This window comes from Ictidomys tridecemlineatus, chromosome 9 (genome assembly GCF_052094955.1).
Source record: "Ictidomys tridecemlineatus isolate mIctTri1 chromosome 9, mIctTri1.hap1, whole genome shotgun sequence".
Taxonomy (NCBI): domain Eukaryota; kingdom Metazoa; phylum Chordata; class Mammalia; order Rodentia; family Sciuridae; genus Ictidomys; species Ictidomys tridecemlineatus.
In genome coordinates this window covers 4,693,200-4,716,214 of record NC_135485.1, presented here as the reverse complement: position 1 = coordinate 4,716,214, position 23,015 = coordinate 4,693,200, and the positions used below count along the sequence as shown (strand labels likewise).

General features: G+C 55.1%; 1 protein-coding gene across 10 annotated transcripts in view; it reads right to left on the bottom strand.

Annotated features, from left to right (window-relative positions):
- The window catches only part of LOC110597529 (dihydropyrimidinase-related protein 1), a 153,527-nt gene that overhangs the window by 43,466 nt on the left and 87,046 nt on the right, over window positions 1–23,015 (bottom strand). The window contains exon 1 of one of the 10 annotated variants that reach the window (XM_078020999.1): window positions 13,599–14,081. The exons of 8 other annotated variants lie outside the window; for them this stretch is intronic. In XM_078020999.1, the coding sequence (XP_077877125.1) occupies window positions 13,599–13,979 (381 nt within the window). In that variant the 5' untranslated portion in view covers window positions 13,980–14,081. Of the gene's footprint in view, window positions 1–9,369; window positions 9,717–13,598; window positions 14,082–23,015 lie in introns of those variants that run through there. One more of the 10 variants, XM_078021000.1, reaches the window with a different exon arrangement.

The window sequence follows — 23,015 nt, the reverse complement described above, 5'->3', positions numbered from 1 at the left end:
GGGCAGAAATTCATTAATCTGGAAAAACAGAGAAAGGGAGAATACTCCCGCAAAATAATAAATTATATATATATACAGTGTCCCCAGAGTCCAGGTGTGGTGCCCTGGGTGAGGAAGAGGTGGGCCGTGTGCTGTCCGTGGTACTGAAATGCACGGGCCACAGCACAGGGAGGGAGGCTGATGGTCTCTCACGCTCACCCAGCCTTGGAGCTCCTCACTGCTCCCCTGTCAGCTGGTAATTCTGAATTCTTTACGTCTCCACCAAACCCGGGTAATAACACTGAGACACTTCACAGTGGAGGTGCCAGGCCCCAGTGTCACCTTTCCAATCCCTAATGCTCCTCTCCCACCCCAGGAAGCAAGGGGAGGGCACGCCCCATGTCCTCTCCCTACAATGCCCCCTAATGCTGACATGGAGCCTAGGACCAATGCACTGGTGTCCACACCAGGTCTCAGAGGTCCTCCATTGGGGGACGCTGGCCCAGCCATCCTGCTAGTCAGATTCTGCCTCACACCACTGCCGCCTCCTGGGTTGCTCTCCTGGAGAGAGTGGCAAACACCACAGGCTGGCAGGAATCAGTTGGTTGGTCCCCTTGGACTGCCACCTTTGCTGCAAGCTCAGACCCGTTTCCATGACAACAGCAACCATGACACCAGGACCTCCAGTCCCGTCCTGCCTGCAGAGGTTTGGGAAATTTTCCCTGCAGATGGAGTGTCTGACTTTAAAATAACACACTTTGTCTCTGGACCCCAGGAGTGGGCCGGAGAAGGATGCTAACTACACTGATAGTGATATCTAGGCCTCCACCTATGTCTGTGTTTCTGTGCCTCTACTTCTTACCTCTTACCAAAAATCTGGACAGAAAAGCTTCACTTTAAAAGAGTTATGCTCCTCGAGCCTGGCAGGCACCAGTCCTGCAGCACAGGGTCCGCATGCTCCACCCTCAAGTCACACAGGAGTTACAGACAGGAAACTCAGAGAACTCGGTGAATTTCTCAAGGTAAGACCCAAGAGAGGGTGAGCCAGAATATGAACCTAGCCCTACCTGGCACCTACACAGTGACCACCCACCGGCCCCTGTGCAATGAGTGCTCTCGTGACTAGGCCTAGATGATCTGTCTGAGCCTTAGCTCTGCCCCTCTGAGATGGAGTAAGAAACACCACTGCCCACCACCACAGACCTGGCACAACACCCGCCCTCCTGGTAGGACTGTGGTGAATGTGGTCAGAGCAGGGAGGAGAGATAAAAGGCTCTGAAGGCCTCCAACGCCTCTTGGGGGTAAGATACTCCACCCAGACCCAGTTACCCAGTTGACACTGGCCGTGCCCCCGGCAAGCCAGGCCCCTTCACCCTTGTTACCTCACTGAACACTCAGTTAACCGAGATGCAACTGGCTATGGCTCAGGACACCGTGGGAGGCCAGACAGGGGTTCTGAGGGGCCTCAGGCCTCCCAATCCTATAAGGTGGGCAAGTTCACGGCTCTGCGCCACTTTCCCACTGTCATGCAGAGGGTTATCTTGGAAATTAAATGAATTAATACATGAATAGCACTTAGAAGGCCGCCTGATTTTTTAAGATCCTTGCAACCTGGGGAGACGGATCTCACCTTCACTTCCCTGTCACCCCTCACGCCATGTCTGAACCACTCTTTGCCGTAACAGAACAGCTGAGACTGGGTGACAATAAAACAACTGGAATTGTTCTGGCTCTTGGCTGTGGAGGCTGGGAAGTCCAGAGCGCGGAGCTGGGTCCTCACAAGGACCTTTGCGCTGTGTCATCCCCTGGCAGAAGGCAGAGGGCAAGAGAGCAAGAGGGACCAAGTCACTTTTATAGAAAGCCCACTCTGGTGACCAGCCCAGCCCATGAGGGCCACATTAGTTCCACTGTGAGGGTCACACATGACTTTCTGTCCCAAGAACTGTGGGGAAACATCTGCCCCACAGCACACCTGCAGCCCAAGGCTTTCCTGGTCTTGTTGTGTCCACCCTGGAAACAATCCCACAACTGCCTGCTCAAGTCCAGCCCCTGCTGCTCCTGCCCCAGGTCCCCTCACCACAAGTCTCCCTGCTGAAGGCCAGAGGGCCTTTGTGAAACACATCCAGCCAGCCTCAGCCCCGCCAGCTCTGCCCCAGCCTCCTCCTGGCCTCACCCCCACCAGCTCTGCCCCAGCCTCCTCCTGGCCTCACCCCCACCAGCTCCGCCCCCAGCCTCCTCCTGGCCTTGCTACCTGTCCTCGGCCTTGGCCCACCCTTCTCGTCCATTCACGATACCCCCAGCCTCCCTAAATGCACCTGCTCAGCCCTGAGCTTGTACCCACGCCTTCCTGCAGCCTGGTCACGTGCTCCACCCATTGACTTCCACCTCCCCATCATGTAAAGTGTCGTGACTCCAGGACCAGGGGTCACTCCGTGGAGTCTCCTTCTGTTAGCACTGGTCATGAGGCTCCAAGTTCCAGCTCACATTGACACCTACCTCCCAGGAGGCTGGGGGTCCTTGTCCTGAGGCCAGGACGAGAGCTAGTCTCACAGAGCTCTGAGCTGCCTGACCTCTGGTGCCTGACATCAGTGGGCTCCAGTTTCCTCATCTGTTAACGCAACTAGTCAAAGTGACCCACAGGAACACAGGATCACTTAGGATAACAGGTAAAAGTGCTCCCTACACTGAACATGGGGCTGTGAAATTCAACATTCTGTGCCACTTGCTCTAAGTTCAGGCATTTGAGGAAGCAGAAAAAAAAAAGTCCCCTCATTAAAGTTTCATTTTGAAAGTTTGATTCTGAATACCTTCCGGGGACTCGAGGAACAGCAGTGTGGAGGAGAGAAGCTGAGGGCAGGTGGAGGGCACTCCAAGCCCAGGGTGACCAAGAACAGAGCTGCCCCAGGGCAAGGCAGGCTGTCTGGTGAAGTGGTGATCTCCCTGTCCCCGGAGGAATGCAAGGAGAGGGCACGTGGAATCCCTGCCTGAGCAGGGGGTGGGGAGAAGCAATGGACAGTCCTTCCTGCCTCCTCAAATGCACAAGCAGAATATTTGACACAATTTAAAAGGTTCCCTTCCAATTTGAGGTTACAGAAAGGAGATGTGTGCTGATAAGTGATGAGGAATTAAGCCCTAAGGGTCCACGAATATGATGTCATGAAGAGCATGTGGCAGCACAGCCTGGGGACAGGCACAGACTTTCCTCAAGCAGATCACCGAGTCTTCTCATGGAATTGACCCCAGCTTGTGCACCAAGTCATCGGTGGTGGCCAGGCCCGGAGGAGGAGGAGGGGGGACACGGCAATCCAGCTCCTGGGGAAAACTGAGGCTGTGAAGCTTGAGACTCAGCCAGCTCCGCCCCTCCCCACTGCCAGAGCACCGCTGCAGGAGCCCCTCTCTCTTATTTCTTGGAGATCCAAAAGCCCTTCCTGCCACCTCTTCCCCAGGATGGTGACTACGAAATGCTAAATCCACAGACAGGGCCTGTTAAGGAAGGCAGCGCAGGCACGCCTGAAACCCAGGTGGCCAAAGGCACTGGCTTCATCCGCCCATTCACACGGCCCTGTGTCCCCGCGATGAGTCGCCCTAAGCAGGAGTGCCCCAGAGAAAGCTGAGGACAGACCCCCAATCCAAGTGTTCACGGTCAAGCAGAGCTGACAGACACAGAGACAAGCCAAGGACGCGGAAGCAGGAAGCCACCGTCCCCAGCCCCAGGAGGAGCAGGCTCCACGGAGGATGGGCACAGCTGACACCACAGCAGAGGCCCAGGGAAGACAGCCCATGGTCAGAGAGAAAGATGCCCGGAGCACGGCCAAGGAAGGAGAGAGGAGCTGCGGCCCACATGTCCACAGCCCCCCCACCGCCACCAATCAGGGGCTGTTTCCTAAACCATCTTTTCTATGAAGCACCCCTGCTCCCACCCCGTGCCATACCACCAATACCCACCAACTCAGAGTTGTCTTTTCCCAGAACAAAACCAACACTGGGCCATGACATCTCTCCAGCACAATGGTCTTCAGCCTTCAGTGTCTGGGGGACACTGCCAAGTGGTATAAAATTTTGCAACATCATCGAAGGGATTAAAGACCACTCGGCACCAACCCTGCCAGGCCACTCACGCCCCAGCAGCCACGCCCCGGCATTCCTGGGTCTCTGGGACCTCTGCAGCTCCTGGTGGCATGGGCTGGCTCCTCAGCACCACGGCGCTGTCCGCACCTGCTGCCCTCCTCTTACAGGCTAGAAGGCGCAGTCTGGGAAGGTTCCCTTCTCTGGTGGGAGCTTCCTGTTACTCCCAGCAAATTAGACTGGATGTAGCTCCTCTCTGCTTGTGAGAGACGCTGCCAAAACAACGTGTGGCTATAGCAACACAAACTTCCACAATGACCACAACTGGCAGCACATCTGCAGAGGACTTTCTCACTGTGCTCACAGCACACGGGCTGAGAAGCACGGGCTGGTGGGCCACCCTGCAGCCTCCTGTCCCTGCAGTGCCTCATCTACACGGGTCTCTAATCTCCACCTCTGGCCTTGCCCTTCACCCCATTCCAATCTGTATTCCCAGCTTCCTGCCCAGTTCAGTTTGGTGCTTCCCAATCTCTACTCAAGCTGAGGACCAATGCTGGGCCTTTTCTCCTTTGCACCCCCAACCCCCAAGCACCAATTTTACCCAGTGTCTGGATGTTCCAGAACATTCACATCTCATCTTCGTATCTCTCCAGAAAAAAATGTCTTCTCCCTATTGATTCAGGGCTTGATCGCATGTTGCTCTGACCAGTGGACTATAGCAGACAGCAGTCAGGCCATACCGGAGCAGAAGTTCCTAAACGCATTCCAGGTGCTGCCAATCTCTCGGGCTCTGCTGCTCCTTCGGCCCAGGTCTCAGACTCACTGCAGCCAGGGGCAAAGTTACAGCCAACCCACAGCCCACATGTAGCATGAGCAAGAAATAAACATGTGTCATTGATATCTTGAACCTGTGTGCTAAGAAACAAAGCTGACAGCGCAGTAATAACCATGACAGCTAATCCACATGGCAATTCCTATGTTCAGGCACTTCCAACCATCTTATATACACTGTCATTTAATGTTCAGGGAGAAAAAAAAAATCTATGGGTTATTATTATTCCTATTTTACAATCAAAATTTTGTTTAGAAAAAAAATTGATACAGAGAATAGGTGAATTTCCCGAATTACACAGCTAGTAAGTGGAGCAACCAGGATGCAGACTCAGTCCCTCTTCAGAATCCACACTCTTACCTACTGCCCTTGTCATGCATCCTCCAGGCTCAAGAACTTGCGATGGCTCCCTGTCACCCCCAGAAGACCATCAAAATGCCCTGTACCTTAGAAGTAAATTATCCAATCTAATTCTTTCACTGTAAAGAAAAGGAATCCAAGGCCCAGGAAGACTTGCCCCAGACCAAATAACTCACTGGAGTCTGAGTCACACTTAGAACCCAGGTATTATGTCCACTAAGTGAAGTCTGCCAGACTCCCAAAGCCCTGCAGAATCGCTTTCAAGCTCAACTTCTGATTCAGCTGTATGAAGCTCCTCACTCTCTTCTCATAACGTTTACCCCCAGCCGAGGCCTTGTCCACGTAGCTCTCCTTGCCCATCCTGCTACCCCCTACTCCCCAGCAACCAGCACCTGGCCCACTCCAACCTCTGGGCCCAGAGAAGCCCCCTCATTGATTTGCCAGTGCTGGGTCCTCTCTGCTCTGAATTCCTCTTGATACCTGGGCTCTGGTTGGGTTGCCCTTTGGCCACTCTTAGTTTGTTTCCTGTGGGTGCACATCGTCACCTAGATGGCAGGTTTCTTAATGCACTTTGCACAATTCAAAGAACACAGCAGATATATGGTTAATACCTGCTCTAGCCAAAACTCCAAATTTTCATTTTTCAGAGAAGGAGCCTGAGCGTGGAGAAAGAAACTCTGACCTATAGATATTTACTATGTGCCAAGCTCACTCATGTGCCATATTCCAAGTATCCCCTGGATTAAGGCTTGACCAAGTTCATTACAAGAAGCACATGTTTAAGATTAAGGTGGCACAGTTGTGAAATGGGAAACATCAAAACTCTGAGTCACTTTTATGTTCCCTCTGAGATGCTTTCAAACAATCTAATGTAAACAAAATGATTTTTCCCTTAATATGGCCATTTTTCTCCTCTCCATCATCAACTCAACACAACTGAGAGCATTTGCTTAATTACTGGCAGGTTCATTCTCTGCTCTTTCCAGACCCTCAGTCCTGTATTCAACTTGTGTCTGATTTCTCAACAGGCACAGCAAATCAAGCAATTGCAGGCATCTCAAACCCTTTGTGTAAAAAGCCAGGGATGACTGCACACCTACAGGACAGGGTGGTACCCTCAGGGCACAGCATGCCCCACAGGGATGTTTGCAGATTTGCACTTTAGAATAACTAACTCAGCCCAGAGTCAGCTCTACTGGATGGTCTTTCTTCCTGTCCATCTTCACTGTTTGATTGGATGTCAAACTTACATACACATTTACATACCAAAGATATAAACTCTAGTGCATAAATACACACACACACACACACCAGTTTCACAGGGAGTGAAAGGAAGAGGCAAAGCATGGGTGTGATTTTCTCAACGAGCCAAGCAGCTCACCTGCTCTTGCTACTTGAATGTGAACTTAAATGTCACAATCCAGTGCAAGAATCTCGATAAGCTGCAAACGTCTGTGAACCTCAGTTTACTCCTGGGGAAGCAAGGACGATGCGCCTGGCTGCCTTCCTCACAGCACTGTTCTCAGAACAAGGTGATGGTGAAATTCATGCTGAAAGCTGGACTACAGCAAGAGCTCACAGGGTGAGGCCTGACTGTTAACAGAAACCATAATCCCCGTGGTGGAAACCTGGTCTCCCCCCACCCCACAATGGAGCAGGCCTACCCCTTTGGTGCTTCTGTCGGGAGCTCAGAGCTTCTGCAGGCCAGGAAGCTATGTGCCTTTGTTTGCTGAGAGCCACACCCAGGATGTTCTTCTTGCTTAATGCTCAGTGGGCACAGAAACAGCTTCAGCTAAGTTAATCCCCGGCTATGCCATTTATTTAAAAAAATAAAAGCCACAAATGAAACAGAGCTTCATCCATATTTCAAGCAGTCCACTGGTCCTTGGGGGCAGGAGCCAAACGCCTGTGCCTTCCCCTCCTCCTCTTCTACCAGGGGACTCCCAGCTGCATCTGGGAGAGCAAGTGCAAAGCCATCTCCCTCCCACTTGCCCTGGAGCCCAGCAAGTGCCAAGCACAGACCAGATGCTTGCCATTATTATTCACTCATCAAATGACTGCGTAGAACAGGCTGGGGTGCAGCACTTGGAAAGCCATAATGGCCTCTAAGGAAAGGTCCTGGTCCCTGTCACCACATGTGCATTATCAACCAAGACCCTCAGGCAATTGAAGGATCCTGAAGAAACCCCATCCAAGTCTATCCTCTCAGGTTTGTTATTTTCTCCTTAAAACCACAAATCTCTCTGGCTAGGGAGGGCTATCCAGATGAACGTAAAACTAAAATTCTCAGCATCTCTCCTCCCCATGTTTATGGGAACCACGTCCTGAGGCTACTGGAAACAAACCTGAGGTTTTCCTTTACCCACAAGTTGACTGTTTGCTTTGCATGAAGAACCAAAGCAGCAGGGAGCCAGGCAGCAAATCCAAAGCCCTGGAGGGCCAGGTGGACCCAGAGCACCTAAACACTCTGCTAACTCCCCCCCACCTGCAGCCCTTGATGCTCTTGGGTCTTGTTGGAGGAGGTACCCACTGTGGATATCAGAACATTAATGTGCAGAGAGGGGCTAGAGCAAAAGGCACACCCAGAGCCATCTGTTGCAAAAGGCTGGGCAGTTCATCTCAGCAGAACCCACAGCAGGGGGCCCGGCACAGCTGAGTCCAACTGTACAGATCCCCAGCCCAGGGCAGCATTCCCACACACCTGCCTCAAAGACCATCTGGTAAACTTCCACCTGGGGCAGAGGGACCCAAGGTTCCTGCTCATGGGTCCCTCCACCACCTCACCTCCACCACCTGCCTGTCCTCCTAGGATCAGGGGCAGACTTCCCACAGCAGGCATCGCCTCAGAGGGACATTATGGTGCTTTCTTTGTGCTGCCTGGCCTGGGCCACACACTCCTTCCCCAGACTCAGCCAACTAGTGTTTACAGATTGGCCCTAGGCTTCTAGGTCCCTAAGGCAGAGCATAGAGATGGATAGGTGTCCCAATCCCCTTTGACCAGGCAAGAGCTGAGCTGAGCCCACCAGGGATTTCCCAACTCAAAGCTCAGCCCAGTCAAGCAGATGCTGGGCGTGCAGGGGAGGCCAAGGGTCCAGCCCCTCCCACCCTGTCCCCCTCCAAGGACTGCTGCTGGGATTCAATAAAACAGGGCTAGTCTACACTGGCAGCTGTGTAGGGAGTGACAGCCTCCTCCTGACCCAGAATTCTGCATAAATGAGCAGGCTTGGTCTCAGATCCTCAGCCTCAGGAGTCACCTGGGGGATTCCACTAGGCCTAGAACCCCGCCTCTCAGCACCTGGCTGCTCGGCCTGCCACCCAAGGTCCACAGTGCTGGTGGTGCCCATCACTCTGCAATGGCCTCCTCAACTCTGAGGCCAGGCCAGGAGTGGGGTGGAGGCTCCAGCTCCTGACCGCTGAGCCCTTGGCTCCCCATGGAGACAAAGCAAAGAGACCAGGGCTCCTTTGTTTCCGGCCACACCCAGGGACACAGTCTGCCGGCTCGGCCCACACTACGGTTCCCACCCTCCAGCAGCCCAGCCTCGGTGCGTTAACCCTTCCAGGGCCGCGGCCACCGGTGTCCGCCGAGGGGTTATTTTTAGCGGCGGGGAGGGTGGGCGCGGGCTTCCATCATGGCGCTGTCTCGCGGCCCGGACTTCCACCCCATCATTACGGGAGGGGAGTGGGAAGCGGCGATGGCGATTTATCTTCCTCCTGGCGGCTGTGCGGTGCCAGGGCCGAAAGGTGCAGGGGCTGCGCGCGCCAGGCTCAGCGCACCTCCCACCCAGCGGAGCCGAGGGAGGGGGCTCGGACCCTGCGCCCCTCCCTCTTTTGTTCAGCTCCGCATCCCCCCGTCACGCCACCCTCTGGCACATCCCGTAGGGGGAGGGGGCTGCACGCCCGCGGGGAGAGGGACCCGAGGCTCCAGCCCCGCCCCGCCATGTGGGGCTCCCCCCTTATTGTCCCCAGAGGCTGGGGGGAGGGGGCTGCCTGCCCAGGCCGGCCCCGCCCCACCCGTGGCGACGCAGGAAGCCTCGGGGGCGCCTCACCCATACCCCCGTGGACCCGGACCTGGCGGCGACCATCCCCAAGCCACAAAGAACCTCAGCAGGGCGGGGCGGGGCGGGGGCGCTTACCGTGATGTGCGGAATGCTCTTCTTGCCCTGGTAAGACATGGCCCCTCCGGCGCCCTCGGCCTGGCCGCTGGACCTCCCGGCTATCTGACTCTCTGTCGGGCTCTCGGCCCCGCTACCCGCGGGCGCAGTGACAAAGGCCCGGGAGGGATGGAGAGAGGGACGGAGGCTCGGCGCCCGCGGCTGCCCAAGCGCGGCTGCCCCGGCTGCTCGGCCCTCCGCCGCCGCCGCCGCTCCCGCTGCCAACACCGCCCGGCTCGGCGAGGAGGGCGGGAGGAGGAGGAGAGGCAGGGCGGGAGGAGGGGGCTGCAGACAGACAGCTCCTCCCGGCGGCGGGAGCCGAGCCCGATTCGCCCCTCTCGGCTCGAACCAGGAAGCGCTTCCCTTCCGATCCCCCTACTCCGCCCCCGCCCCCACCCGCCCAGCCCCGCCGACCCCCGCCCCGCACGCACGCCCTCGGCTGCGCCCCAGCCTCGCTCTCGCGAAGGGGAGGGTCTGGTTTTCAAGGTTCTTTTTAAGGCAAGAAACGGTCCTCAATGCACAGGCAGAGCCCTCGGGCAGAGCCACAGGTGTGTGGCACTGCATCTAGGGGTCTTGCCTGATCCTGTGTATAGGGAGGAAGCCGTGAGATAGGTGCCAGGACCCTCCCCAGCTCCAAGGAGCGTTCCTGGCCGCCAGGATCGCGCCCAATGACCGCCCCCCTCCGGCCACTCCTTCCGCAGCCTCTGTCAGTCCACCCTGCGCCACAGGCTAAATGGACCTAGCCCTTTTCCATCTCCAACTACAAGACTCTACTATAGCTATACCCTGTATATCCCCACCCTAGACAAAAGGCTACTCGTTTTTCCCACCGCTTTTCAATGCATTCTGCCTAAAAGAACCTACCCTCCCCATTCCCATCCCTAAATCAGCTTTCCCTGAAGGCCCCTAAGGGCCACACAGATGTAGCCACAGAAGAGAGAAAAGGCCACAATTCATGGCTGACCTGCTGAAGCACAACAGCAACAGCTCTCTCAACACATAGAGGCTTGGTTTTGGGGCCACGAGGTCACCCCCAGACAGTGAGTGCTTGAAAGGTTAGGCCATTACACTAAGTTTTCCATAGCTCCTGGGGACAGGCTGGGGACAGGAGGAGAAATAGGATGTTCCTGCCTCTCAGGAGTGTACAGCAGCCCAGGGGCCCAGGATCCAGATGTTGCTGGGGGGGGGGGGGGAGGTGGGCAGGAAGCTAGGACATAACTTGATGAACTTCATAATAAAGGAGAAAAGATGGAGGAAGAAACAAAAGGGAGACTCAGCAAGGCCTTCCTGCATTGAAAGGTTTGTGCCCCACACCACCAGGCAGGACAAAGCACCAACCTTCCTCCACTTTTGCTCATTTTCCGCCTGCAAAACCCAAACAGGCCCTGGAAGACACATCTTCTCTACTTTCCAGTTGCCACCCAGAGAGAGGTAGGCTAGGTTTGGTAAAGACTCTCCGTTTGGGGGCTTTAGCTGGGGCCAGGAGTCTTGATCTCCACACCATTGAGGTCAATTCCTAGTCCAGTTCCTGGGTCCACAGCAGGAGATCAGAGATTGGGCCTTAAAATGGGGGTGGGGCCCTAGATTCACAGAGGAGAACAAAAGTATTCCAAGAACACAGCCCACGATTTTCCCATTTCATAAATGGGAATTGAGGCTTAAGGGATAAAGTTAGCAAAGGTCTCTAAGGTCAAGGGCATTAAAACATGGCGTAGTCAAAATTGAACCCAGGCTGTTAACTGGAGTTTATCATTGTTGAGTTTGAGGAACTGTAGTTTTACTTTCTTATGCTACATTCAGAGTATTAGATGCACTGAGTATCTACCTATCATATCTGGGTAAGTATTTCTTGTAGGAAGAAGCAAGTGAAAAACTGGGTTTTAGTAACATTACAGAATACAAAATTATAAATAGGGTGAAATTCAACTCTACTAGGAAGGAACTCTACAGGATATGAATCTCTAAATCTTAAATAATTCTTAAATAATCTCATGTGCGATATGAGGATACTCGGATGCGGCTCTAGGTCCAGGTGCAACGCAGTCGCTGCAGAGCTGGGTCTGAAAGCCGGGCTCCTGCACACCAGGTCTAGGTGTCCCTGTGCTGCTACTGCAGCCTGGGTCTGAGCTGGGTTCTAAGTTCTCACTAATGACCCGAAACTGCGGGTGGGGGCCGACCCCCTTCCTCAGATTCCAGTGTTTCCTTCCTCAGAGCGAAGTCCTAGGTTCTGGCACCGGACATTCGGTAAGGGTCAGTCTGGAGATCAGAGTAGGAAAGCTGCGGAGATGGGGACAGGACCACGTGCGAATCAGGAGGCGGAGCCCCTGCTCCAGGCTGGCCAAACAGATGCTGCTCCCAAGCAGACTTCGCGGGTACCAAGCGCCGCAGCCACTCAGCCTTTAGCAGAGGCAAATGTTGCGCCTGCGCCACGGAAACCCCACCTCCCTCCCAGGAAAGCGCCGGTGGGCGGGGGAGGGGTCCCAGCACCGGCTGCAAAGCGCAGAAGCAACGAGGCCCGCCCCGGAACCCCGGCCTTCAGTAACCCAAGCCCGGCGGTCGCCGTTTCCGCAGGAATTTAAATGCGCCCCCGAGGGAGACATACTCCCTCCACTACTCAGACCCGACCCTTTAGGGCTTTTAGAGCCCTTCTGTCCGGTTCCCAAAAACTAGGAGAAAGGGCAAAGGGGACTGGAGCGGAGAGGGGGGAGAAACTGGGAGAGGTGACGAGACCCGAGTCCCCAGTCGCCAGGGCGCGGCAGCCCCGCGGCCCAGGCAGAACCCAGGGCTTGCTGGCGTGGCGCCTCGGGACAGCTCCCGGCCGAGCACAAAGCGCCTTCGCCTCCCCGACACTCCACACTCCCTCCCTGGAGGGAGCTGAGAGAGTCGGCCGCCCGCCTCTCCCAGAAGGAGGCGCCCAGGTGAAAGAGGGCCAAGTTCTCCGGCTAGTTCCCTCGCGCTGGCCCCGGCTTCCCCGTCTCCGGGTGGAGCTGGAGAGCCTGCATCCCAAGCAAGGTCGGCCCGCAGGAAAAGGGGCCGGCAGGGCCAGATAAAGACGGCGTGGGGAGGAGGAGACCGGACCCCACCCCCCACACTCTCCGGCTTAGACCTTCGCCGCGGATTCAGAACCGCGGAGAGCTCTCAAGCTAATGAATGGGCGGTCCCACAGGGATGTGGACCAGAGCGACACCAGCCACAGGCTGGCCCCTCTCTAATTACTCCAGGAAGCCCCCCCAGATTGCCGTCCGGATCAGTCTCTGCCTCTGAGTTCCCTTTATGCCTCTCATAGCGCTGGAAGGGGCAGGGTTGATTAAAATAATAATGAAACTCCACAAACACTTCACATCTACACACTCACTATCTGTGGCATTGATTGATTTAATTCTCACGATAAACCTGTCACTCAAGCCAGCCTGGGAACTTCTGGAGGGTGGGGCCGGTTGCTGAGCTGGGAACCCAGCAGATTCAGGCACTGAGTTCTGTCTGGACCAAGCCGACAGCTGGGGGATCTTCTGTTTTCCAGGCACTGGATCTAAGCCTCATCCGTCCACCCATCCCAAGGGCTGTGCGGTCCACACACCCTTCTTCCCCCAGTTCCCTGGCGGCTTCCCGCTTAGCCGGTATCCCTTGAAGGCAGCGGCTGCTTCGGGAAGGATTTTCCAGTTCTAACTACCCGACGATCTTAGACCTTAACTAAACCCTCACCCCAGAAACCAGGAGGGAAGCACTCGCGAAGGCCCTTTCCCGTTGAGGCCATGTGGCCAGGGCGATTCGCGTAACCTCCACGGGTGCAGGGGCACAGTAAGTGTTCCGCAATTACTGAGTGAGCAAATATATGGATGGAAGAACACGGAAGGGCGCTTTCCTCCTCTGCACAGAACGCGGACGAGGAGCTCTGGGTTAACTCATCCCAGAGGTTCCTTTGCGACTCAAGTGTCCATGCGGCTGCTTTACCTAACTTACTTCTCCTCTCAGAACCTCGCTTTTCCTTTCTGCAGAAGAGGAGCCTGGACGGCCCTCGGAGGTCCCTTAGAAGTCTCACGGACTATGCTGGCCAACCCGGGACGAGTCGCACAACCTCTCTGAACCCCTTGTATGATGAGGTGGGGGAGGGGTCGTTCCGTAGCTTTTCCCAGCCTGGTGGCAGCGGCCCCAGCCCAGGGTCCCCGAGGGCCCCGCCCCCCACGTCCGGTCCACGCGCTCCCCGAGGGTACCTGGCTATTGTCCCGGCCGAGTGGCAGGTCGCGGGGCGCAGGGCAACGAATGCTCAGGGCCGGCGGTCGCTCGTCGCGCTCGCCTGGTGAGCTGACGGCCGAGCCCGAGGGCTCGCTCACGTCGCTGGCCGTGTCCTCGCTGCCGCCCGGCCCCGGCAGGCCGACCGCGTCGGGCCGGCCAGCACTGCGCGGCGTGCGAGCCGAGCCGCGGCGGCCCACGCTGTACGCGTCGAAGTCGATGGTCTTGTTCTCGTAGGCGCCCTCCACGGCCGCGAACATGCCGCCGTACTTCTGGCGCGGGGTCTGCGCCGCGCTGCCCGGCCGCGCCAGGTACACGGGCAGGTCGTCCTCCGTGTTCCACGCGCGCCGCCGGTCCGCCATACCCGTCCAAGGCCGGCCGCCCGCCGCCCGCGGCCCGAGCCTCCTCCGTGCGCCTCGCTCCGCGCCTCGGTGCGGGCCCGCGGCTGCCCAGGCGCGACTGCAGCCCGGGGAGGGCGGGGCGCTCGGGGCGGGGCGCGCGGCGGGGCGGGGCCGGGGCGGGCCGGGGCGGGGCCTCCAGGCGGCTGCAGGCAGCTCAACCACCAGCTACAAAGGACCAGGGGGCGGGGACCGCGGCTGGGGCGTGCAGGGATGGTGACGTGCAGGAGCCGCAGCACAGAGGGCGGGCGGCCGAACCGCAGTGCCCTCGACGCACCCCCACTCCCCGCCCCCAGGCGGAGCGCAGGGCGCGAGCGGAAGGAGGGGTGTAGAGCATACACACACACACACACACACACACACACACACACACACTCTAGAGGCACACATAGGTTCTTACCCACACACCAGACAATTACACCACATTACCCCAAACACGTGAGAGATGTACAACATGCTGGTACACACAAGTCAATTTTACGCACGCTCCGTCCCAGACACTCAGGCTCGTTCACGCACACCGTAGACAATTTTGCACACATATACCCATATATGATTGGACACAATCCAAGCATTCTCTCTCTCTCTCTCTCTCTCTCTCTCTCTCTCTCTCTCTCTCTCTCTCTCTCTCTCTCACACACACACACACACACACACACACACACACACAACCAGAAATTCTTATTGTCAAATAACCCTATGCATCCGCTCCATAGTACTGAAATTAATTGCCCAGCCCGGGAGACACACGTTGGACACACCATTCATCCACTCAGCACTACTGTACTGATTGCCTGATAACACCTGGCACTGCCATGGGCTTTGGGGACAGGGCCAACAGAAGCCCCTGCCCACCGGGAGCTGACCTTCTAAGGAGGATGTACCCTGCAGTGGTAAGGGCAGAAGATGGTACCGCGGGGCAAGAGGGACAGGCCAGTAGCTCACTCCTGCAGACAGCAGGACAAAGACCTTCTCACACCTAAGCCAATGACTCACGCTGGGACTGGATGCACACTCCAGTGACATAGTATGACAAAGAGATTTTCCACCAGTACCAAAGGCCAAGGCGACTCCACACATGGCTCAGACTCCCGGTAGAACGCCCACACACATCCACACCAGAAATAAATCGGAAGCTTAAATAGAAACACTCTAGAGAGGAACACACAAAGAAATAGATCACCACACACATGCACCTGCTGTCTCCCAGACAGTCAAACACCCCCATCCAGGAGCACCTCCCCCCGTTTAGGGTACAGTCACCCTTGCTGTGCCTGGAACTTGCAGCCTGAGGTCCCTGGGTTCCTCTAACTTGGGCCATGGAGGGAATGGGGGTGTGGGGTGTACTCTGCTGGGTGTCCCCTGGCCTTTCTCGGGGGCCAGGCCATGTGTGCTTCCTCTAGGCAGTTCCCTCATTTCTCCATGATTTTCAAGCCAGGGACCATGAGTAGTCCCAGCAGAGACCCAGCCGTCCCAACTGTACTTCCTGAATGGAGAATCGACAGCTGCCCACCCTTTCACAGCAAGTCCAGACATGCAGAGTTGAACACAGAGTGGGGACTGCTGTGATGACAGCATCCCCTCCAGACGTCCTTGTTTCCTTCTGTGCTGGGAGCTGTCCTTTCAGCACCAAGCCAGAGGGGTTCACGGGTTGTTTCTGTGACTGTTGAGACCTATGGCGACTTTGGATCCATAGCCTCAGTTGACACCCCCTGCATTTACAGTTTCAACCCTAGAACAAGCCAGTCTGGGCTGCAAGGGATACCTTTCACTGCCCATGTGTTAGGAGAGATGCAGGGAGAAGCAGATGCTGAGCCAGGCCTGGATGCCAGACTCCTCCACCATGTGAGTATTTAGCAAATGTTTTTTTTTTCTTTTTAAACTTTTTTTTTATTATTTATTAATGTATTTATTGGAGGTATTTAAGATCAAACTCAGGGCCTTGTGCATGCTAGGCAAGTGCTCTGCTGCTGAACTACATCCTCATCCCTGCAAGTCTGTTTCTGTATTTGAGAGAGACTAATACTGGGAACACAGGTGAGTATCTAGAAAGCCCCTGCCTTCAACAACTGCATAATCCATGGTTGAGAGAGTGCAGTGTCAAGACTAGAGGGATATAAGCAGGGAGGTAGGCAAGAAAGCACAATAATGGTTCCCACTTTAGAGAGGTCTTCACATGCCAGGGGCAGGGGCAGCACTGCACCCAGGGAAATTCTCCTGTACCTCACAGCACCCTCTGAGTTTTACAGCCTCACTTTACAGATGAGGAGACTGAGGCTCAGAGAGATCAATAACTTGCCTCTGGTCAAGGGAGACTTCTGGGATTTGGACACTGCAGTCACGCCCGAGTCTGTGTTCACTTTCTCCTCTCCCCAAGAAGCCTGACAGAGAGGGGAGAATGGAAGTGTTGAAGTCAGAAGGGTCTGGATTTGGGGCTTAGACTCCTGGCCTTTGTGCCACCTTGGGCAGCTAATCATCCAACACCGAGCTAACCTACATTTAGGGCCCCACTGCATGTTGCAGGCTCTGTCACTCTCCATCAGGGCGACCTGGCTTCCTGGACTGCCCCCCCCCATACAAGGGTTTTGCACACATCAGGTGTTTCACACTTCATGTTCTGCTTTACACACCATTGGCTCCTTCAGCTGCCTCCTGTGGTACACAATGCCACCTCCACCTTCAGGCTGGGACACGACGGGTGACAAACTTTAAACCCATGGCTCAGGAAGGGACCCAGCTGGGACTCCAACTCTGGTGTGCAGACTCCTTTGCACAGCCTCTCCTGGTCCCAAAGCCAGGAACCCAAGCATGGTGGGGAGAGGGGGCAGACCCAGGACAGCAGTTAGGAAAGGCACCCCCAGCCTGCTGTGAGACCAAGGGAAGCTGTGTCTGACACAGATTCCTAGAGGAAGCACCACCCAGTGACAGCCATGGCCGCCCCATCCTGTCCAGCTGGTGCTCCAGGGGTGAATGACACCATGATATTTTAGGAGAGGCCAATCTGAGCTCATCCCCTCAGACCGCAGAGCCTTCCAGGGACCATGAGTAGTCCCAGCAGAGACAGGGACGTGTCAGGCAACAGCAGGAAGAGGACGAGAAGCCAGTTCAGCTCCATGGTGCACTTGGCGTAGACATACAAAACACAAAAGAGGTCTTAAAAAAAAAGCCTAAGTTGTAAAAAGAACATTTGCAGAAAAGTAAGAAAAGAGAATGTCTTTGTGACCAGCTATATACTGCTGTTAGTGAGTCATGAATTACCGTGTGCATTTTAGATGTAAGGAAAGAAGTTCAGAGAAGTTAAGCAAGCTGCCTAAGGTTGCATGGCGATGAGTGAGAGAAATCCAGGCAGCTGGATTCTAGAAGGTCTGCTTTTTATGTTGCTTTCAAATCAGTACGTCAGGGATTGTGGTCAGCTAGATAACAGCCCTCCAAGACAGCCACCTCATCCCTGGAACCCGTGTGTATTAATTCACATGGCAAGTGGGGACATTTTGTGGGCTTTAATAAGAACTCAGGGAGATTATCCTGGATTATATGGATGGAGCCGAGGGAGAGACGGGCTCTGTTAAAACAGGAGAGGGAGCAAGCAGAGCCGCATGAGAAGATGCTCATGCAGAGGTTGGAGTTAGAGTCGAAGAAGCTACGCTGCTGGCTCTGAGGATGAAGGAAGGGGCTGCCAGGCAGAGCTGGGAGGGCGAGGACATGGGTTCCCTCTGGAGCCTCCCCAAGGAACAGGGCCCCACCAACCCCTGACTTAGCCTGGCAAGACCCATTTCAGACTTGTGACCTCATCTGTGAGGTGATGGGTGAGTGTTGCTTTTAGGCGTTAGGTGGATGGATGGCATCTGTCAGGGCAGCAAGGAAATTAATGCAGGGATGTGACGGATCCTGCAGGGAATCCCCTCACGGTCTGTGCAAAGTGGATTCCCCTGGAGAGAAGATACTGCATTCCCCGTCAAGACCAAGAGAGTCCTGGATCCGTTGCCTCTTTGTGTCACGTCAGGACTCCCAACACTGTGGGAACCACTCATCCATCAAACATTCAAAAGGAAAAAAACACAACTCTGTGAAAAGCATACATTTTAATGTACAAAATTACACAAAGTATACATTTAACTAACATAGAAAAATACATCTGGGTAACAAGGGGGAATCCTGGCCTGCTTCACACAAGATGGAGCAATTGTTACAAATCTTGAAAACCTGGAAGGGAGAGATGAGCCCAAGTCCCAGGGATCAGGAATCTGAGAAGCAGCTCCTGGTGGCTGGCTCTGTCACATCCCTGCTGGCAGGCATGACGGAACACCCACTGGCCCAGCACCCGAGGAGGGTCCTGCTGAAGAGCATCCAAAAGGAAGGGGGTCTGCTCCTGGTGCTGGACCACCCGGTGAGCAGCACATCCCACCATGGGGGGCTTATCCCGCCATCGTCTAGGAGTCCTTGCACGTCCACGCAGCCACAAGGGGTGGACTTTCTGTGCATTTTGGATCTGGTGTAAAAACACACACTTTCCAAACTGATGTTGTGCTTCACAGATTTCCTGGGATCTCTGCCCAGGATTCAACTAGGAAAGAGTAAGGAGGCCCTGGAGGATCTGCCAAAACGAACCCACAAATCTTACTCATGATCTCTGCCAGTGATCCACTGGCTCTTCCCTGCCTGACCATCAAAAAGCAGGCAGTAAAAACCTGCGCTGTGGAAGAGATGGACGCAGTCCCCAGCTCGGGGTGGCAGTAGATGCTCCAGCATCCCTCTGAGAGGCATCTGCAGAGCCTGCTGTCATGGGGAAGAGGCAGGGCTCCTGGTGTCCTCTAACTATGCGCTCCCCCCAGGATCCCACACCCCCGGCCCTGTTCCTGCAGAGGAGCTGGGGACACAAGCACCATGCCCAAGCCTGCACGGCTGCTTGGCACATCCAGAGTTCAAACCCAGAGTACCTCCCCAGCCCCAGAGCTCACCCCCTCCTCTGTTAGGGGCAGACTTTGTCCTTGTCCCCATGAGAAGCTGTCACATCACTGGACAGGCAGCATTCTCCCCATCACTTCAGTGTCCTGCTTACAAACACCGTGTCATAGCACGTTCAAACACATTGACACAGAGTTGAAATGAAGTCTTCAGCTACTTTAACAATCTCAGTCATTTGTCTTTCCTTCCCTTTTTCTACCATCAGATAGAGGTGCTATCGGTCTGTGCCTTATCACAGCCATGGCCACGGTGTCGTTCATGACTCTTCACTGCACAGACACCAGGCATGGAGCGGTCATGGGAAAGATCAAATGGGATAAAAGGAAATGCAATTCTCCACCCCAGCTCTGCGGGCTTATTGAAAGCAGTTTTAGGTCCTGCGTATGGATTCTCTTCCTCTAGAAATTCTCCTGACACAGGGAAGAGGACTAAATATATCAGCAAACCCCAGGGGTTTCCTTTCTCATTTTTCCTTAAGGCACCAGAGAATTTCAAAGAGTTTATTTCAAAACTAAGAAGGAATAAAGTTGGCCGCTGGTGCGCAGGCTGAATGGAGACCTCGTCCTGTTTGCTTATACCACTGATATAACCGCTCACCAAATCCAGGTCGGAGAGGTTAGGGTGCGGCAGCTACCCCCAGGAGGCTCTCTTGGTGTCTCTATCACAGCATCCGCTGCAGTGTCTGGGCTTTATCTGGATTTCCAGATATTGTGCAGTAACCAGCCATCCAGAGCCCAGCCCCAGAGCTGCCCTGTGGAGCCAAGTCCCACCACGTGTCCTGAAATCCATTTCCATAGGGATTATCCTCCGCTTAAAAGGCCCTCTAAGGGCACAGTCACAAAGCCGACTCACGGCCAGAAATACTCCAAAGATGAGAAACTTCTCCCGCCAACTCCGAGAACACATTTTTTTTTTTCCCCAGCGAGGAGTAAAAATGAACAAGTCTAACACCAGAGAAACCCGCAGTGGCATCTCGGAATTTAATTAGCCGAGGGGATGGGAGAATTGCAAAGGACTGTGGGGCCATGGTCTGATGGTTCTGTCCCTGGCGTGTGTTAGATTCAGCAGGGAGCTCTTGGAAGGTGCCCTGCCCGGGGCCCAGGCGAGACATCTGATGCCTGGGTGGGGCCTGGATCTTTAGAAAAGCTTACAGGCCAGGCCAGTGTGCAGGAGTCACGGAGAGTCTCCACTGCAGGTCTTCACATCCCACCAATGGCCTGGGGGACGAGTGGCAGCGCTCTCCAGACACCCCCCACCTCCTTGCCCCAGAACAGCACGATCTCAACTCAAAGGAAAGTTGAGGGTCTAAAAGATGTCAGAATTGTCTAGCACCCCATTCTCAGAAGTTGACTGAGTTCTCAAAAAGTTTCACTTTCCAGACCTGGAATCTCAGCCTGGAATCAACTGGGAGCCGTGAATTTCTTAAAAGAAACTCAGCGGCCGGAGGGAGAAAAGACCCCCTCAAGTTTCTAAAGTCTGTTCAATAAATTGCTGAGTGAAACAAACAAAAATGAACTATGCGTTGAGAGGATTGCTCCCCGCCCTCTTCGATGAAGGCTAACCAGACTCCGAAAGGATCTCGGCACAAAGTGATTCGTGGAGTTCCATCCGCTTTCTGGAGATTCTCACAGGGAGGAGCTAGACAGGGCAGGTCATGGAGGGTGAAGCCGAAGCCCGGTCACAGAGTCTAGCCAAGAAGCAGGTGCGTTTCCCAGGTACCATGGAGTTCAGGGCTTCCCCGGATTCGACACCCAGGGAAAGCGTTCCTGGCACTAACACGTGTTGCCAGGTGGGGCCACGCGGACTGTGACCTGCTATGACATGAATTGCCTGGTGGCATTCTGAACCTGAGGGGCCTGCAGGTGGCCCGGCTGGGAATCCTCTGTCAAGACTCCAAATCAAGCTGGGGGTGCCGCTGAACCCCACTGTCTTTGGTTTCCTGTAGAATGAGGAAAGGTGGACATTGATCCTAAAGTCTAAGGCCTTGCCAGCGCCCACAGAGGGTGCTTCTGGACTTGTTAGCTCAGTGCCTGCTCTGCTGGCCTGCTGGGCAAGGGCAAGGGAGTGACCCCCCAAGCACATGGCCCAGGCAGTCCACAGAGCCATCTGCCCACGCTGCCTCGCTCCCGGCTGCCACCGCACCTTCAGCGTACCTATTTTAAGCACACAGCCTAGTGGTTCATGGGGAAGCGTTACCATGCCAACTGGCTGCCTGTTGCTAATCATAATCTATGAATGTGCTGTACAACCATCTGACAAGCAAGTCTTTTCTCCCTTTGCCTGGGGACTTTTTCCAAATTGTCCTAAGACAGATCATCACCATGGTCATAACAGCACACAGTAGGTGCCTAATAAGTTTGCACTGAATCGAGGACCTGAATAAAGTACCTGCACGGCACTTGGGTCTGACAGGTGCTTCTCTGCCCAGCGTGTCCACTGCTTCCACAGCACGTGCGGAAGCAGCTATTTCCCTACCCCCATTTGCCAGACGAGGAAACAGGGGAAGGGAAGTTCCTTCCCTGGCTTCAAAGTTAGTAAGTTGCAGAACTGAGATGGCAGCCTGGTCCCTCTGGTTTAAACCCTAATGATCTTCCCCTCTGCCAGGTGGTATCTGTCCTGTGGAGCGTGTGGACAGTCACAAGCACCTATCCTGTATGTTTATGAGAGACAAAATTCTTTTCCATCTACCTTTCCATTTCATTCATTCAAAGAGTTGGGGCTCTGCCAGGGTCCCCCATGTGCAGTGGCATGGACTACTCACTCCATGGGGGACTCCTGGAAAGGACAGAAGTAACAGTAACAGCATGAGTGGGCAGAAAGACCAGTGGTAGGCGATGGCTGGGGACTTAGGGGGAGCTTTCCATCTGGGGCTGGTGAAGCAGCAGGCGGGGCCCAGAACAGAGGGTGCCCCTATCCCCCAGCAACAAGCCCAAGGGCAAAGCCAGGCCCTGCACAAAGCCAGCTCAGGGGGCACTTACCAAGTGCTCAGCACCGCTGATCTGTTGACCACGGGAACTCCCGCTGCAGGAGGGTGGGGACTTGGAGTGCTTTGCCCTCTCCTATGACTCCAGGGCCTCCTGCCGCACCTGGCACCAGGGCTTGTTGGTTAAGTAAAGGGATAACACCTGGTAAGCGGCCAACCCTAACCCCAAGAACCTGTGGAGTGTGCTGGGGGCAGGGGGCACTAGAAGACAGATCTCTCTCATTTCTTTTTTTAACATTTGGAAAAACGTGACATTCTTTTAACCTAGGTGGCAGATTTCTGCTTGGGAAGGGAAGAAAGGGACCCAGACTTTATTGAGCATATACTAAGTGTAGGTACCTGACATTTCTCATTTCTTCTGGTGCTGGCGAGGAGAGTGATACGGCCCCCCACTTACCGAGAGAGGACTTTGCAGATCAGAATGGGGGCTGGCCTGCTCAGGGTGGGTTTTGAAATCATGCTCACAATTCCTAAAGCCAGGTTGTTCCCACAATGTCATGTATCTTGCCAGGAAGGAGATCTGGAGCCTTAGACAGGCCCCACTTGTTAGAAAGGAGCAGTGGTGAAGCACCTCCTGGTGCCCACTCCCACACACTAGGTCACCTGACGTGACCTGTGCTCTTATTCATGCTTCCCGATGCCCAGCTTGGTCTCTCTCCCTCTCTCTGCCCCCTCCTTCTCTCCTCTGTGCCGGGGACCACACCCAGAGTCAACACAGTCAACGTGTGCCCGTCTTCCATCTTCAACCTGAGGCTGGAGACGGGCAGCGTTCCTCTCCCACAGCAGGGACCAAGGCTCAGAACCATTAAGGGCTCTGCCCAGGTCGCTGGACAGGTGGCAGCAGGGCTGAGGGTCCAGCCCAGGCACGGCGATTCCGGTCCAGGACCACCCCTGGGGAATGCAGTTTCTGCACTGCCCGCCTGCGGAATGGGCCAGGCCACTGTCCTTCTCTGTGCCTCTGGATTCTCACCCACGATACAAAGGTGACAATAGACCCAGTGTCTCCAGGTGACAGCCGTGGAGATTTGTAGTTCATGGTGAGTTGAGGAGAA